The sequence below is a fragment of the Euprymna scolopes genome, chromosome 23, assembly GCF_053919585.1.
Source record: "Euprymna scolopes isolate OS-2025 chromosome 23, ASM5391958v1, whole genome shotgun sequence".
In the NCBI taxonomy this organism is placed as follows: domain Eukaryota; kingdom Metazoa; phylum Mollusca; class Cephalopoda; order Sepiida; family Sepiolidae; genus Euprymna; species Euprymna scolopes.
Window position 1 is genome coordinate 43,952,287 of NC_136504.1, and position 18,471 is coordinate 43,970,757.

Consider the following 18,471-nt stretch of genomic DNA (forward strand, 5'->3'; position numbering starts at 1 on the left):
CAAAGTGTAGTATCTCTTCTTCAGATACTGCCCTTAAATTTCTTGTTCTCTCTCAGTGGAGAAGAAATCCTTCACGACTGAGACAGTTTTTATTTTTGTTCCTTTTCTCCACATTAAAAACGATCCTGGTGTCTAATTCTGTCCCGTGGGAAGGCATTGTAAATAGGAATTTCAGTTATTTATCTTCTTTGGAATTGAATTACTTCCCTTTGTGCATTTTTCTCTTAGACAGCTATTATTCTCACAAAGGGTCGATCCCTATGCACATCTTGGTATAATAAAACTTCTTTGAGCATACTCAGACTTCTTATACTCGTTCATTTTTATTTATTCAACTTATCCATTACAGGGGGAGGGTACCTAGCTCCCCGAAACAGAGCACTCTGGATGGAGCAAAAAATAAAAAATTACTCCAGTCAAAAAGAATTTCTCCCCCTATGTTAAAACAGATACTATACTTTGAATTATCTATTTTCTATAGAGTACAAAATAAACATTGTAACAAATTAGATACAAGGTCGACAAAACCGTGAGAAAAATGGGAGTCGTTTGTCATCGTTGGTCGACAATAACAAAATTGATTATCCTTCTCTTGGCTAGACATATTGCAGTCGCCACAATATCACATTTACTTTTCAAACGGGGGGGGGGCATATTGCTGACTTTTTAAAAAGTTATGCGTTTCAAGAAAAAAAAAAAAATGATCGGGACGTTTTTTATACAGTTTTGCTAATTAGCTTTCATTTTTAACGAAACTGTTTTCCCAAAACATCATTTTTTTTTATAATTGTTCAGAGAACAATTATAAAAAAAGAAATTATTTTCACATATTTCCATTTTATTAAATTTTTTGGTACTCTTGCATAATTTGACCCGGATCTTCGTGATTTTCCGTCAAGCCCGGATCGGGCAAGACCGGCAATCATCGGCGTCCGCCGGGCGTTGTTCAAATGTTGAAATGCTAATCCGACTTTAGTTTGTAACTGTAAGCAGACGACAATCGAATTGGAAGAAAGTGACTACTGAAAAAAATGACAGCCATGGAAATAAATCAATTTGGATATTGCAACTATAGTGAAAATCATCTATTTATGGGCCTTCGAAATGGCAACACTAAAAAATATTAAGAGAGAATGTGGTGTTATATCTGAACACATGTACACGGATTGGAAGAACTTTCTGAGGGAAATTTGTCAGGAGTATTTCCTGAGTAATCTCTGGCAGATAGGAGGCCCAGGGCACACTGTAGAAATAGACGAATCCTTATTCAACCGGAGGAAACACAACATTGGGAGAATCCTCGAACCGCTCTGGGTCTTCGGTGGCTATGATATCACTGACAAGGAGAGTTTTTTGGTCACCGTCCCAAATCGAACAGTTTCCGACTGTTGGAAGGCCTATAACAAAGTTGGAGGAGAAGGGTTCCAACACCTCACTGTGAATCATAGTATTCACTTTGTAGATCCTACGACAAAGGCAACAACGAACCACGTCGAGAGGATGTGGAAGGAAGCGAAACAGCGTAACAAGCAAGAATGTGGGACAAGTTGGGAGCTTCTGAATACATATTTATTATGCAGAGACAAAAATTTGGAAACGATTCTTTTGTCTCCATCATAAATCATATTTCCGAAAGCTACCCGATTGGGGAGCTTCCTCCCATTTCCTCTGCCCAATCACCTCTCTCTTTGTTGTTGATGGCCGATCAACAGTCGAGCGAAGCAAAAGATTCCTAAGGAAATATCCTCCTCTCCAGAAAGTTCTTCCGCCAGCAAATAACAACCGTTTAAAAAAAAAAAAAAAAAAAAAAAAAAAAAAAATTTTTTTTTTTTTTAAATCAATATTTTTGATAAAAAAAAAAAAAAAATACGAATAATTAGACAAAAAATTGTACTTACACCTAACAATTATACAGGTAAACAACCTTCTTTTTTTTTGAAGATAAATTAAAAAAAGAAAAAAAAAACTTGTTGCTGAAAAATATTATGCAAAAAAAAAAAGATAAATAAATAAAATGAAACAAAAAATTGTACTAACACCTAACAGTTATACCGGTAATCAACCCTTTTTTGCTGATAAATTAAAAAAAAAAAAACTTCTTGTTGATATTTATAAAAAAAAGTACTACAATAGATTAAATAAACATTTGTTTTTTTTTAAAGGTAAGTTTCTTGTTATTATTTGAAAATTTTCAGTTGTTTTTTTTTTCGTTTTGTTTTGCTTTTTTTTCTTAGCCTGCGTCTGTTACGCCACTGTCACCGATGATTGCCGATCGGGCTTGACGGGAAATCATGAGGATCCGGGTCAAATTATACAAGAGTACCAATTTTTCTTCAATATTTTTTTTACGTTTCTCATTAGCGCTCTCTGCGGGCAGGATTAAAGATTTTGGTGGGCCGGATTAAAGATTTGGGTGAGCCAGATCTGGCCTGTGGGCCGTAGTTTTGAGATCCCTGCCCTATGCTTTTTAATGAAACTAGTTCTTCAAAACCTCATGACAGATTTCAAGAACTGTCTCTTGGTCTCTGGGTCATAGCAGTAGATCCAGCTTTCATTGTAGGTCACAAGAGCATCAAGAACTGCCGGATCTGAATTGATCAGCTCAACCATCTCCCTGCTGTCATGGCAACGTCTTTCTTTCTGATCTTCTCTTAGCACCCTTGGGACAAACTTCACGCAAATCTTCCGCATTTTCAGTTCCTCGTTAATAATTGCGTGTACAGTTCCCACACTGACATCAAATTGTGCACTTATTGTTTTTATAGATACATGATGGTCCTCATTCATGGAATTCTTTATTTGGCCAATCAACTCTGGTGTTCTTTCCTTGCTCCTCTCACATCTCTCATCATCCCTCACAGGTTCCCTGCTTTCCTAGAATCTCTTATGCCACTCAAAAATAGATGCTCGATTTATGCAAGATGGTCCAAAAGCAGTCTGAAGCATTCCATATGTTTCTGTAGCATTTTTTCCAAGTTTAAAACAGAATTTTATTGCATATCGTTTTTTTAAGTGTCATCACGTCCAGGCTGCATTTTTTAAATTCACCAGCTGTGATAATCAGACTTTAGTAGGGTGTATTCCAATTCCTGCTGTAGCTGTTCATTTGAACTTGAAATCGTAAAAATTGGCCAGTCATCTCGTAAGATGTATAGCAATAACATACTGAATTATAAAGAGTCTACGACAATTTTAAATCCCCGCTGGAAAAATGGTGGGATCTTTCTATCGATCCAGTAGATATCACACTGCTGATGCTATTCTCTACCTATATAAGAGCCAGGTACGTCCAAGGATGGAATACTGTTGCCACATCTGGGCAGGAGCTGCTAGAAAGGACTTGTCCTGCCTTGATAGAGTTCAAAATAGACTTCGTAGCCTCGTAGGAGATGTCCTTTTCTCCTCCTTGCAACCTCTATCTCACAGAAGAGATGTTGCGAGTTTGTCTCTGATGTATCGTTATTTTCATGGAAAGTGTTCAACTGAGCTTCAATCTATGGTCCCCCCTCGCCAAACTTTCACAAGAAACACTCGTCTAGCTGTAAACACTATCAATAATTTCCCCCACTCTTTATCTGTGCCTAAACCTAAACGTAGATTCCATGAACAAAGCTTCTTTCTTAGAACTGCACGCCTGTGGAATTGTCTTCCGTTTTCCTGCTTTCCGGCTGACTACAATATGGTTGTGTTCAAGTCTAAAGTAAATAAGTTCTTGATGAGCCGTTCCATATAAGTTATTAAATTTACCAAATTTTCATTACTAATGATTACTATATTGACCAATTTCTACTGTACACTCTTTAACCCTTATCCTTGAGTGGCCTCTGGGCCTTGATAATGTGGTGATGCCTTTGTAAAAAAAAAAAAATAAAAATAAAAAAAATAAAGTCTGGAAACTTATTGAATGCACCTTAGGTACCTAGTATTTTCAAGTTAAATGCAAGTTTTACGATATCTTTGTTTTATTAAATTGTTAGGTGAAAGTACAGAATAATTACAAACACCCTCTGCTCCCTATGTTAAGAACAGATTTCTAAATAATAACGTTATTATTACAGCACAGTACAATAAGTGTATACGTACCAAAAACACAAACAGTTCAAATTCTATTTTTCTGGAAAAAAGTTGCACGATGCCAACAAAACAACAACAACAAAAAACTATCGTCGTCGAATAATTATGCCTAGTTTATATTTTTTAATTTTAATACATAATAAAATTGTAATACCTGGTGCTAATGGTTGATGTTTGATCCCTGTCATAATGTTTCAGCCGGTCAAAACTTTTTTTTTTTTTACTTCAGAAAAAGAAAACAAAAAAGCTTCACTTCTAACTTGCTTATGTTTTCTAATTTCAAAATGGAGTCTCAATCCGTCGCCATGACAACATATACTTCTCGCGTTATTATAAATCTCGCGAGAGTTAAACTGAGGTTTTTGAACAAGCGTTTGCGTTAGGTCGTTTTATTCCGAAAACGTACACATAGAATTGTATGCGATTAGTTTTATACACTGATTTGGTTGCTTCTTCGGAATAAGAACGAAAATCCAAACACTGAATTTTCAAATAGTATCTACTTAATTGTCATGTCGAATTTAGTAAGTAAAAATATCGAAATGGTATGGTTTTACGAGCTAACGCGGTATAAATGCTACGTTTCTTTTTTGGTTAATACGTTTCACCGGCCTTTAAAGATATATAAAAGAAGGAATTAAAAAAAAAAAAATTTAACATTTTAGAGCAGGGTATCACTTTCCTATATAATCTAAACGTAAAATGAGCACTCACTTCTTGGCCACGCAGCAGTCAACGGGACGTGTAATCGTTAGTATTTTTTCAAGTTTGGTGGCGGGGGGGGGGGGAGTTCCAAACATTGGTGTTTGGAGGTATGTGTTGAGCAAAGAAAAAGGAAAAAGTGGTAGTAGGAAGGCAGGCTCAAACCCGTACGGCGGAGGAGGAAAAGAACGGGGGAAAAACCTGACGTCTTTACTGTTACGACCTCCGCCAAACCGGAAGTGACGTAGGTTTAAATTAAGACTAGATAATCGAAAAGAGGGGACCACTTTCGAAAATATCGGTGAAAAAAGCGACCCCTCCCTGTAGAAACGTGCCCAGTTGAAGATGAAGATATTAATGTTTTTAGCCAATTTTTCGACATTTGTCGTCTGAAAGGTCGAACTTCAAAACGATACTGATCTTGTAAAAATCTGTCGCCTTTATTTAAAATTGGTTTGGGTAGAAAATTTGAGCTGCCAAGGAGTCAAAGTTCAAAAGATTTGACCTTTGCGGTCTCTAGCAAACTACTCAGCTAATTTTTGGTTCTAAGCATTTCAGATTTATACATAACGGGTATTCAGATGTGCGGCAAGCATTTTAATCAGTTTTGGGGCGAAAATTTTGCTGCCAAAAGGTCAAAGTTGAAAGAGTCGACCTTTTCAAATTCTACCAACTTTCTCTGCCAATTTTGGGTCTAGACACTTGAAATTTTAAATGTAGGTAAAGATGTAGGTAATTTGGTGAAACTTTATATTTTGATTTGAAACCAAAATAATAAATGTTAAGTGTGGGGTATATGGTTAGAAAAGAAGAAAAAAAAATTTAAAAAAAAAAAAAAAAAAAAGAAAGAAACGTACCAGACGTATCTGCATCATCTTTAGGAAAGAAGAAGGAAAGGATGGCCAGCGCATTTTGTATATGCAAAGGGCATCTTGGGAAGGCAGAGCATGATGGGAGAAGCTATTTTTTTCCCTGTCTCTTTCTTTTTTTTTCTAAATAGGAGGATATAAAAACAGGGAGGAGAGAGAAAAGAGTCGTGAACATCTCTTGAAAAGAATTTTGTATTGCTGACGTTCGGATTGTGCAGTGTGACATTGGTGGCGAGAGGCCAGGTGTGGTCGATTGGAAAAGAAGAGGGCAAAAACGTGCTATTGTCGAGAGAGTGACTCACTCCTTCCCGAACCCCAGAACCGAATCCTGATTATAATCCTAGAAGCTATTTCGGCGAGACAAGCAGGTTAACATGGCTGACTGGAGACTCTCAACTCAGATGTTGAGATCCTTCACTGGGGAGGGTGACCTAATTAAATGGCTGGAAAAATCAAAGATGGTGGCAAGGTTGCAAAGAATCGAAGACGTGGTCACCCTGCTGCCGCTCTACTTAGAGGGGGAAGCCCTCACTAGTTACCAGCAGATGCGCGATGAAGATAAGGGAGACCTTGCCTCAGTGGAGCAAAGACTGAAATTGGCTTTCGTTGAGAGTCCATTTGAATCACTCGGCAAGCTTGCAAGTTTGAGGTGGATCGGCGAGTCTGTTGACGTCTTTGCTGCAGAGATCAGAAGACTGGCAGGATTGGCTGGTTACGTGGGGAGGAGTCTTGAGATGACGGTAAAGTTATACCTAGTGAATGGCTTCCCAGAAGAAATCTCTGCAAACATGCAGAGAATCACTGAGATCAATACAATGGAAGTGGACGATCTCTTAGTCCACGCCAGAGTCCTAGTCAAGAATGTCAAGGGCCCAATTGTGGCTGCAGCTGTGAGTGGAAATAAGTGCATGAGGCCCCACTTGAATGACAAGAGACAGGCAGTGAGGCGACAGGAGGGGAGGCCTGCCATCAAGTGCTTCCGGTGCCAGGGTCCTCACTTGCTCAAGGACTGCAAAGAGCCGAGACCGGGGGTCATCTGCTACCGATGTGGATGAGTGGGGCACATTAGCCGCTATTGCGTTGCTGTACGGGACCAGGGAAACGAGTGAAGGGGAGCCATTGTGCCAGTGGTTCCCCCTTCTATGTGGAAATGGTGCACAACGAAACGTTGCCTCAGTTACCGGTAGTGGTCAATGGGAAGAGAGCCATGCCCCTTGTTTACTTAGGCTGCACCATGACGTTGGTAACAAAGAATGTCGCTAGATCATGAAGCGGAACCAGGAGTATTAAGACCGTGGATGGCAGGGAGGTGAAATGCCTAGGAGAGACAACAGCGGAAGTACTGGTGCAAGGTGTGCCTATTGGACTATGAGCCCTGGTGTTGGATCGTCTGGTTGGTGATGTTGATGTGGTTTTAGGTGTAAGTGTGATCAACCAACTGGGGGGCGCTATGTTGAGAGAGGGCCAAGTAACTTTTGGACACCTCAGCACAGTAGGAATGGCAGGAGTGGAAGGTGATAGAAATATCAGAACACAAAAACCAGAAGCTTGCTGCATCAAGGACGAGGATTTCCTGGTGAGGTTCGATGGTGAGAGGTGGACGGTGGAATGGAAATGGATCTCCGGGCCTCAGGAACTACGAAACAAAGTAAGCTGCTACGAGAAAACACTGTGAGGAGAAATAAGAAAATGATTCAAGGAAGAAGTGGAGAGGTGGATAGAGGAGGGAATTCTGAAACCGTGGACAGGGGAAGAAAAAGGAGTGCTACCATTACTGGCGGTTGTTCAACCCACAAAGAATAAGATTAGACCGGTACTGGATTTCAGAGAATTAAACAGATACGTAGCCTGCCACACTGGAAAGGGGATTGATGTATGTAAAGAGCTGATGAGGAAATGGAGGAGGATGGAGTGGGCCACTAAGATTGTCGACTTGAAGTCGGCTTATCTCCAGAAGCATGTAGATGAAAAACTCTGGAAACATCAATTGGTCCGGTACAAGGGGAAGTTGTATTGCCGGGTGAAAATAAAAAAAATTGACCTCTGCGGTCTATACCAAATTACTCAGACAAATTTTGGTCTAAACATTTGAAATTTTACATAAAGTGTATTCACATGTAGGGCAAGTTATGAACAGTACACAGGACCCGAGCAAAGTTGGGCTGAACTGTTGGTATATCTATAAAAGTGAGAATGTGTGTGTATGAAGACACTTCTCAACCTATATACTCAATGGATTTTTTATCTACAGACTTGAAATTTTGTATATAGGATAATCAGACATGTGAAAAACATTTTAATAGGTTTTCATCCCCAAAAAGGGCTGTTATGGAGTCAAAATTGGAAAATTGTTACTTGGGGTCTCCTTGGATTTTTATCTGTTTGTTAAATGTTCCACAAATACACATACGTGAATGGTTCACATGACAGATTCATTATGTAAAAAATAAGTAGGTTTGAAAACAATTTTTAAAGATCGTGTCAAGCCAGCCTAATGGTTATAGTACTTGACTCACTTTCTTTAGGTTTTGGTTTCGATCTCAGCCAGAGTATGTTCTTAGTTTGTTTTTTTACCTACAAGAAAAGAAGTGAACTATTTAGAAAAAACATAACACTTGCGTTCAAATGTTTCACTTTCTTTCTGTTTCTTTACTTCATTTTTTAAAGGAATTTAACGTTACATATTTCTGTTTATAATAAATAAGAAATCTGCATTAATTAAAATATACTTATGTGTATTTTACGACTGGGCAACGCCGTTCGTGCTGCTAGTTTTAGATATCATACAACAAGTACTTTTCATAAACCGTCCTTATAAGTGTTCAAACTTTGTTCATTTCGTACCTTATTTTAACTGACCTTACAGGCAAAATGCAATTCTTTTTCCCACAAGATGGCGCTACATGCCACAGGTCTCACAGATCACTGACATGAGTTCATGATATGTTTACAAAAGAGAGAACAATAAGCAAGGGGTTATGGCCACCACATTCCCCCGGACTTGTCATCATGTGATTTTTTTTCTTTGGGAGACTTTAAAACAAAATGTTTATGCAAATAATCCTCACAATCTAGATCAACTAAAGGAGAACATTACGAACGCTAATCAGAGAATCACCAGAGAAGATCTACCGGCAGTATCTGCAAACATTGTTAACTTTGCCCAGAAATGAATAGATGTCAAGTGGGAGCACTTCCAGCATCTTTTATAACACTACAGGTGATTTAAACAATAAAAGAATGTTCCACCTCTCTACTACATTGTTTCTGGGCTACTTTTAAGTGGGCCACCCTGTACTATTCACCATATATGATGCTGTATCATGTTTACTTTGACTTTTGGGCAGCGCCATGTATTTTGTCGGGTATATAACTTAATAACAAATGACAAATAAATTCCCCATGGGCAATTCTGCATTTAAACACATTTGCTCTATTCAGCATATTGAGCACTTTTTGGTTACTATGTACCACTTTTCGTATGTAATCTGGTGCTACCAGATCAGGCTGTCTGAAGATATTGGCTTCCTGAGATGAAATGCACATAACATTGACGTTTTTCGTTTTTCTGCTTCCTTTTGCAAAACTTAATTGTGTTCTGCAAAACCAAAAAACAAAAACCAACAATCCACCTTTCCTTCCTTTTCCCTTCTTCCCATTTCTCTTTATATCTTCCCTACTGGTTTCCTAACTTAAAATGTATCAAACATTAATACTGTAACCATTTTTCTTTTTCCCTTTCCCATTGCAAAACTCATTCATGTTCTGCATGACAGGGAACAAAAACGATAAAATCCACTATAAAATAACTAAACCAAACACTACAAATTAGTGATTGAAGATACAAAGAGCTTGAAGAATAAACACTTTCTACAAAATAACTGAATGCAACATGAATACTATTTTCTAAATAATTGGATTCAACGCCAAATAACCCAAAAAGGGTTGATATGCCGTAAAACAAAACAATCAAACCAATCATATGTACGACGCTTATATTACTAGTATTACTTCCAGAGTAGATTTTCTTGTATAAAACAGTCTAAAAAAATATGATGATGTTGTTTTTCGCAGACAACACAACCTTAAAACATACCTGCTCTATCCAGGGTATTGAGCACTTTGGATTGACTAACTTACATTACTTACTAGATATGATACTCTATTATTACTATTATCGCTCCCGGGTAACACAATCTACTTTGCTTAGTATACAACATAATAAGAAAAGACTAGGAAGTTCTTTCTCTCGGTTAACACTGCAGTTAGACACATCTGCTCTATCTAGAATACTGAGCACTCTTTGATTAATATATACTACTTACAAGTATGATACTGTATTATTACTAGGGTAAGGACAACAGCATATTCTTTTCATTGTTTTGACTCTCGAGTGTGTATCCGTTGATGCCTTATATGCTTTTATATAGAGTGATATGATTCTCAGTTGATTAACTGTGTCTGACTGTGTCGGATATATATTCGAGAGTCAAAACAATGAAAGAATATGCTGTTGTCATAGCCCTGATTATTATTATAAATCCCGGACAACTGCAAACAGATTTTTTTGTATAAAATAATATGACAAAACATGGTGGTGGTGCTTTTTCCAGGCAACTCAGCCTTTTAAATATACCTGCTCTATCCAGAATACTGAGCACTTTGGACTGACTAATGTATACCATTTAACAAATAGTAATAGTAATGACTACTACTAAAATCACCCAACTATGCACTCCAAAACGGTTGGGACAATTTTTATGAAATTTCACACAAATTTACTTTATGTGCCTGGGAGTGTTCTTAGATAGTTTTTGTATCAGAATAGCTCCGATAAGTATCGAAAATCGAAAAATCACATTAAAAAAAAGAAAGAATCCGATTTTGACCAAAGTTAACACTTTTATACAACTAAACATCACAAGTGCAATTGAAAAGTTTTATCACCGCACAAGCAGAAGGACTTGGTGTATAAAATTAACAATAGGCTCTTTGATAAGATAAGGAGGCACATTCGAAATGAATGTTTCTGTTTAGAGTACAATCGAACCATGATACTTGTCTATTGCATTTTAAAATTTAATTCAAGTCATACAAAACTAATTTCATAAAATCAACAGTAGGTTCTCTACAGTGCAATGTATTGCTGACTAAGTCACTGCGGAGAGGCATGTGAGCTTCTTCTCAGTGCACTACAGTGGGTTCCTGACTAGAGCAGGCAATCAATCGATTTGATTGAAAAATTTGGCACTTTCACTGATTTCAATGAATAAAAGTATTGGAAATGTGTAAAAATCGTTTATTCTCATTCGATCCCGGGCAACGTCAGGTCTCCCTGTTAGCCACTTCTAAATCAAACCTTATTGAGTTTCTTTTCCTCCCTCACTTGCCATAATTTTAAGAGGACTGATGTAATTTTTCGACGATTTTGAAGAATGCCTCTGCATTTTTCTTTTACCAAATTAGTACATAATTACTTTGTTTTCTATCATAATTACGTCATAATTACATTGGAACTACTGTAAAAAAAAAAAAAAAAAAAAAAAAAATCTGTACCTCCTAACAAAACCGGAACCAGCTGACCTTCAAAGAATAAATATTTTTTGTATATCTATAAAAATGAGAATGTGTGTGTGAAGACACTTCTCAACCTATATACTCAATGGATGTTTTATCTTGAAACTTTGTATATAGGATATTCAGACATGTGAAAAACATTTTAATCAGTTTTTATCCCGAAAAACGGGCTGTTATGGGGTAAAAATTGAAAAATTGTTACTGGGGGATGCGGGTCATCGGATTTTTATCTATTTGCTAAATGTTCGACAAATACACATACATGAATGGTTCACATGACCGATTCATTATGTTAAAAATAAGTAGGTTTGAAAACAATTTTTAAAGATCGTGTCAAGCCAGCCTAATGGTTATAGTACTTGACTCACTGTCTTTAGGTTTTGGTTTCGATCTCAGCCAGAGTATGTTCTTAGTTTGTTTTTTTTTTACCTACAAGAAAAGAAGTGAACTATTTAGAAAAAACATAACACTTGCGTTCAAATGTTTCACTTTCTTTCTGTTTCTTTACTTCATTTTTTAAAGGAATTTTACGTTACATATTTCTGTTTATAATAAATAAGAAATCTGCATTAAAATATACTTATGTGTATTTTACGACTGGGCAACGCCATTTGTGCTGCTAGTTTTAGATATCATACAACAAGTACTTTTCATAAACCGTCCTTATAAGTATTCAAACTTTGTTCATTTCGTACGTTATTTTCAATCTTCTCATAATATTCTTTTTCATTTAACTGATCATACATCTCAGTTAACCCATCCTCAAATGGCCTTTCCTCTTGATAAGCGGCACCATATTAGTAAAAAAAATAAAATAAAAAAATAAATAATAATGTAGATTTGGAAAATTTTAGCAAATTTTCGTCATCCTATTTTTAAAAACCCTCTAATGGGATTAGGATTCCTCTCGGTTCCAAAATGCAATTGTACGAGTTCTATTTTCATTCAAGAAGGAGGTGATGCCTGGCTGGATGGTGTCATAGCAGCAGAATAGCTACTTCAGTAACTTCCTCAAAGTGTAACATAGTGTATATGAGCACATGAGGAAATATCAGCAACATCAAAGGATGGCTGGCAAGAGATTAGCAACAGCAGTAATTGAAAAACACACATATGCAAATTAGGGCATGTGCGCGAGAAGAAAAAGGGGGGGGGAGAAAAAATACACGACACGGGGAGAACCAAAAGTGTGTGTCGAAGAAAATGGATATGTAAAGTTGAGGACAAGACTGAGCCATCTGTGATCGGTATGTGGTCAGAAGAAGGAGAAATGCTCACCAGGTAAGATGAACATGCGGCAGTGATGGATTTTTTTTTAAGTAGGGTTGAAAGTAACGGCAATAAATGTTTTTGTTAAAAATGAAAAAAAAATGCTGACCCGGATTTTTATTTATTTCTTTTCTTTATTGGTTTGTAATTGCAGCGTTACAAAGTAACGTTGCAATCACAAACAAATAAAGATGTGGAGGTTATTCTTGGGAGGATAGTATCAGGGCAAACGCACATATACTACATTGCCCATTCTGCAATGAAAGAGGTACTGCCTGGGAGAATAGTATCATGACGATCAAACAAAGAGTATATGGAAAATACCACGTGGCAGGCATTAAACGAAAAAGATCCAAATAATTGTAGTAAAGTATTTTATGGTCTGAAGTCTTGTACTGATTAAAAGGCTCCAAGAGTGTACTTAGTGCTATAGATCCATCCTGTGTCGGATATTCCATAGACATGTTAAAATGTTTATTCTTTTTCGCTATCAGGTCGTTGCAAAAAGTTTTGCCTGTTTGTAGAATGGACATTTTAAATTATTGTAATTTATCTTATACATATTATTACTGAAACATATTACCAAGATTGATTTATAACTTTTCTTTCAGATTATTAAAGTATTGTTTGTGTTGTTTTTTTTTGTTTTTTTGTTGTTCCCCCCCCCCCTCACTATTCTTGCTCAGGCTCACCTGAAAACGATCTTCTTTAATCAACAGAAAGAGAATCATCTTCCATCATGATAATGCTCGTCATCACACAACACTACTGATCAAAGATATACAAGAAGAATTCGTCTACGAAATCTTGCCCTATCCCACATATTCTCCCGACCTAGATCCCTCAGATTATTACTTATTTCAAGGATTACAAAACCATTTAGAGATGAGACTGAACATGATTTAGATTCATATTTAACTTAAAAACCTATGGAATTTTACAAGCGAAGCATTTATTAGCTCGTTGACAGATAGAATCAAGTTATAGAGAGCAAAGACCATTATTTTGGTGAATAAAGATTTTCAAAAACAGTTTTTTTTCCAGTTTCAAGATGAAATCTTACATTGGCAAAAACGTTTGCATCGACCTGATAATCTTCTATAATTCACTTGACCCCGAGGATAACCTTCAAGTACATCCGAAGGTGAGGCCACAATTTGAGAACTTTGGAGTGGGGAGTTACTCCCCTACTTATCATTACTCCTAGATCTACTAACACGAACTAGTAGTACCTGTCATTTTCCATTATAATAATTAGAAAATACCACGTGGCAGGCATTAAACGAAAAAGATCCAAATAATTGTAGTAAAGTATTTTATGGTCTGAAGTCTTGTACTGATTAAAAGTCTCCAAGAGTGTACTTGGTGCTATAGATCCATCCTGTGTCGGATATTCCATATATTAGACATGTTCAAATGTTTATTCTTTTTCGCTATCAGGTCAGTGCAAAAAGTTTTGCCTGTTTGTAGAAGGAGCACAATCACGTTGACACACCAGTTCCCACCAGATTACCAAAGTTAAGCAATGATGAACCTGGCCAGTACCAGATGAGTGACCATTTGGAAGGCTAGGTGCTGTATGTACCTCGCCGAGTCATAAAAAATTTCAAGGTTGGTATCTGGGGGCGCATTAGTTCACTGGGAGACATGCACCCCTAGTCTTAGCTAAGACATGCATTTGGGAGAAGGTAACTCGGATGACATCGGCAGCAGGATGTTGGATAGTCATGGAGGAGGATGGCTCTCTAGCAGATCAATGGTTCTATGGTATTAAGAGTTACGTTATTCGACTGCAGCTATGCGGATGATCTAAGGACAACGGATAGGTGCAAACAGGCGAGTTTAATGCCACTCTGCTGGGGAAGGTAATGGTTACCCACCCTATGTATTCTGCCAAGTTCAAATCATATGATGTTTTCAGAGGAATCGGACCAACAATGGACTAAAGGCTATGGAGAACACGAACTATGATTTTATCTACGGCATGAACATACCATGATACGAGAAGAAGGGGCATCTTAAACCATTGTAATTTATTGCATGCATATTGTTATTACTTGAACATATTATAAATTTATAACTTTTTCGTTCAGTAATCATGTTTTTCTGTAACATTCGTGTCCACGTTGACCCCAAACTGACCTTCTTTAGTCAACAAAAAGGAAATCATCTTCCATCATGATAATGCTCCTCCTCATGCAACACTATCGATTAAAGATCACCTAGAATTTGGTTGGAAAATCTTGTCCCATCCTGCATATTCTCCTGACCTAGCTCCCGCGGATTTATCACTTATTTCGAAAATTACAAAACCATTTTAACATCACGAAAGGATATTGAACATGAGTTAGATTGATATTTCAAAATAAAACCAAAAAGATTTTACAAGAAAGGCGTTGTCAGATGGAATCAAGTTATTGAGAGCAAAAGTCATTGTTGTTAGGAATCAAAATTTCAAAAACAGTTTTTCATTTTTTAAGATGAAATTTTAAAATCTGCAAACACTTTTGCACTGACTCGATACTGTTATAGATAATATATATATATTTTTTAAATCTATGCAAATGTTAATATTTAGTGCTTCTGTACAAGGGGATCCATATCGACCCGGATGTTTCCGATTGTGATTTACAGGACGAACAGCGAATTGTCAAAGCTGTTTATTAAGCCACACAGAAAAAAAAATGTAAAAAGGCAGATAACACTAAATCATACAAATGCAAAATCAGGTTAGGGTTAGAAATAAATAAATAAATAAATAAATATAATGAAAAAAACAAACAAAAAAAAACTCCCTAAACTTTTTTTTTTTTTTTTTACTGATTTGAAGAAAATTATCAAACCCATTAATAACACGGAGCTGGTAAATTAAGTTAAGGCAAAAATGAAATAAAGTTGTTTTATTTAATCTCGGTACTAATTGACTGTTCGGCCATTTCCAATCTCAAATCTATTCCATGAATTGAAATCGAAGACATTCGGGCTGATAGTTTTTCATGCATTTAAACGTTCTAATAAATACTTTTAGGAGTTTAATTTATTTCTTAGTTATTGAATAATTACTACTACTACTACTACTAATAATAATAATAATAATATTTCTGGAAAAAACACTGGGAGAGAATGGAATCAGAGAGAAGACCATATACAACTGAACTGACAAAAATGTTAAACAGCTGGAATCTTAAGAAAAATCCTTGAATGCAGAAACCAGTCTACATTAACTATGAAATCACATTGAATCACAATGAAATCGCAATAGAAATAAAACAAAAACAGGTGCTAATGCACTTACTGATCCGCGCTATTTTTTTTAATCGTATTTCCAAGTTTAATTAAAGTTTTATGTTTTTTTTATTCAATTGTAAGGTTAAAGTACAGAATAGGTAGAAAATACCCTCCTCTCCCCATGTTAAGAATGGCTTTTTAAATAATAACGTTATTATTTCAGCACGGATTAATAAGTGAAGTAGTACCCAAAAACGTAAGAAGCATACCATCACATAAAACTAAAGGAACTGAAACTGAAAAATTTCATACCTCTTCCCCTAAAAAAAAATAAAAACATGATAACACCAGCCTCAGTTGATACTACACAAAATATTCATGAAGGATTGAAAGGCTGAGGAGCGAGAGCACTAACCAGACCCCCACTGAAAGGGTGCGGATTATATTGTGGCCCTGGGGAGGTATATTACCACCGAAGTCCCAGAGAATACCAATGGTCATAGTTAGCGAGAAATCAATGGTAAGCCACAGTTGCGATGATGCAAAATCAGTTGCAATGGTTATTGAAATAGGTGGCGAGTACTGGACATCTAGGGAGACTTGTTGTCACTTAGACTCCAGGAAACACTACCGGTTGCATTCAATGAGAAATCATTGATGATGAGTTTCATAATAATTCTTAATTAAAAAAAAAAAAATTGTATCGGTATCAACTGGCGCCACACCAAATAGTCGTGAAGGATCAAGGAGGATGGAAAGACCAAGGAGAGAAAGCACTAACCAGACTTCCCCTGGGTGAGTGTAAAGAGGATTGAGACCTTGAAGAGATTTGTTGTCGCCCAAATTCCAATGAAGACCAATAATCGTAGCCACTGAGAAGTTGATATTAAACGGCTGTTGGGATAACGCAAATTCATTTGCAAAAGGTGCTGAAAGAGGATGAGAGTATTAGAAATCTGAGGAGACTTGTTGTCACCCAGAATCCAGGGATCACCACCGGTTGATGTCAGTGATAAACCTCTGATAATGATCTGTATGAGAACTCCTAGTAAGTATAAATAATAATAATAATAAAACATGGAATCTGTATTAATTTAAACGTTTAGTATATTTCTGACCCCAGGCAATGCTGGGTCTGTTTACTAGTTTAGCATCATAAGCTATAGAAACACTCACGTGTTAATAATACCAGATAATTGAAATTTAAATTACATTTTCTAATTAAAAAGAAGAAGAATGGAGCGTGCCTTTATAATAATGAGCACGCTCTTTTCTGATTGGTTGAGTAACAGTTAATCATATGCAAATTTTTCAATCGGGTTGGTTGTCACAAGTTTGGATTTTGTCGCGCGAAATTTTAAAAATTGTAAATTCTGCTCGTCGCCGGTCACAACTGACGGTATTCCTCAATCGTTTGGACAGTTTCTTTTCCCTACCATAATGCAGTCACCAAATCTGGTAAGTATTTTACCGAATTCTAATTGTTGGTAGGAGACAACCAGGCCTTTTTTTTTTTATGGAGGTTCGACTCTTCAGTGATTCACTCCACGTGTCTTTTTTTCGCAATCGTCTTTTAATTTGACCTTATTAAAGGAATTCTGATTCTTTGACATAACAGGTGTGCATGCGAGCGTTACTATTTTCCGTTTGGTTTATGCTAATACTTGGTTCTAGTCTAAATTCCCTTTCCAGCTTTCAAAAGTCTTCCATGTAAACTTCTGTCGGCTGTCTTCAAATATATTAATATGTAACTAAATTTCGTTACGTAACGCGATTTTAAGATTGTTTTTGTGCCTCTTCTGTTTGAAGGTTTTGAAATAAGTTTGTTTCTTACGGAAAAGTTTAATTCAATGATTGACCTTATTTTACGTTTCCTATATATATTTAAGGTTAGCAAATCTGTATTTTGCTTTGAAATCTCTGAAGAGACGAGTGTCTTATTTTTCCGCGGTTGCATTGAACCTTTTACACGTTTCAATTCTGGTTTTACCTCGGAAGTTTATTTGAATATGGAATTTTTATTGCATTTATTCTGAGTTTATCTTACCAATTCCAATCGCCAGGATGTTAATCTTGGTATCAACAATGCTCGCTACAAATAGTCAGAATTCCAATATGGCCGCTTTTTTTTTTTTTTTTTTTTTTTTCTCCGTCTTCAAAGACTGTCGCACATGCGCATATAGAAAATAAAGACTGCGTTAAACGTAAATAATGTAACGTAAAATCAAATGGTGCACTGATAATTTTTTTTTTTTTTTTTTTTTGCTCACACAATTTGCGGACCATGGTATTGCTCAAATATGATTTATGCTATCTTAAATTAGGTGAAAATACAATAGTTAAGTCTCCGGTCGAAAATTTTCAGCACATCCTTAAACTGTAAGTTTTTTCCGTATTGCTAGATTGAAAGTGATAGGATTAATAAACATGCAATGCCATTTTAAGTTAAAATAAATCGGTTATATTAAAGAGGATAGCTCCCAAAATGACCGACAAATCTTGATTAGTTTTGATTTTCAAAATTGGAAGCGCAAATGTACTTCAGATTTTTGCGATTTAACTTGTATTAAAGATTTTTGGTTTTAGAATTCCATTAGATATGTTAGTATTAATTTGATTATTTTTAAACAATCCGTAAAACAAATGATCCCCACCATCTTGTGCGGACGGGACTTCAATGTCATTCGAGTCCCGGTCCGCGAAGGAAGTTTTTTTTTTTTTTTTTTTGGGGGGGGGGGGTCATTTTTTCTCT

The 18,471-nt window shown here is 36.4% G+C and overlaps 2 protein-coding genes across 4 annotated transcripts in view; one reads left to right on the forward strand and one right to left on the reverse strand.

Moving 5' to 3' along the window:
• LOC145245855 (MYCBP-associated protein-like) overlaps positions 1-4,379 on the reverse strand; it is a 530,396-nt gene extending 526,017 nt beyond the window's left edge. The window contains exon 1 of one of the 2 annotated variants that reach the window (XM_080107561.1): positions 4,229-4,379. In XM_080107561.1, coding sequence (XP_079963687.1) covers positions 4,229-4,262 — 34 coding nt within the window. In that variant the 5' untranslated portion in view covers positions 4,263-4,379. The remainder of the gene's footprint in view (positions 1-4,228) is intronic. The other variant, XM_080107562.1, reaches the window with a different exon arrangement.
• Positions 4,380-16,990: 12,611 nt separating this feature from the next.
• The window catches only part of LOC145245856 (cytoplasmic polyadenylation element-binding protein 1-like), an 80,476-nt gene continuing 78,995 nt past the window's right edge, over positions 16,991-18,471 (forward strand). The window contains exon 1 of one of the 2 annotated variants that reach the window (XM_080107563.1): positions 16,991-17,177. In XM_080107563.1, coding sequence (XP_079963689.1) covers positions 17,160-17,177 — 18 coding nt within the window. In that variant the 5' untranslated portion in view covers positions 16,991-17,159. The remainder of the gene's footprint in view (positions 17,178-18,471) is intronic. The other variant, XM_080107564.1, reaches the window with a different exon arrangement.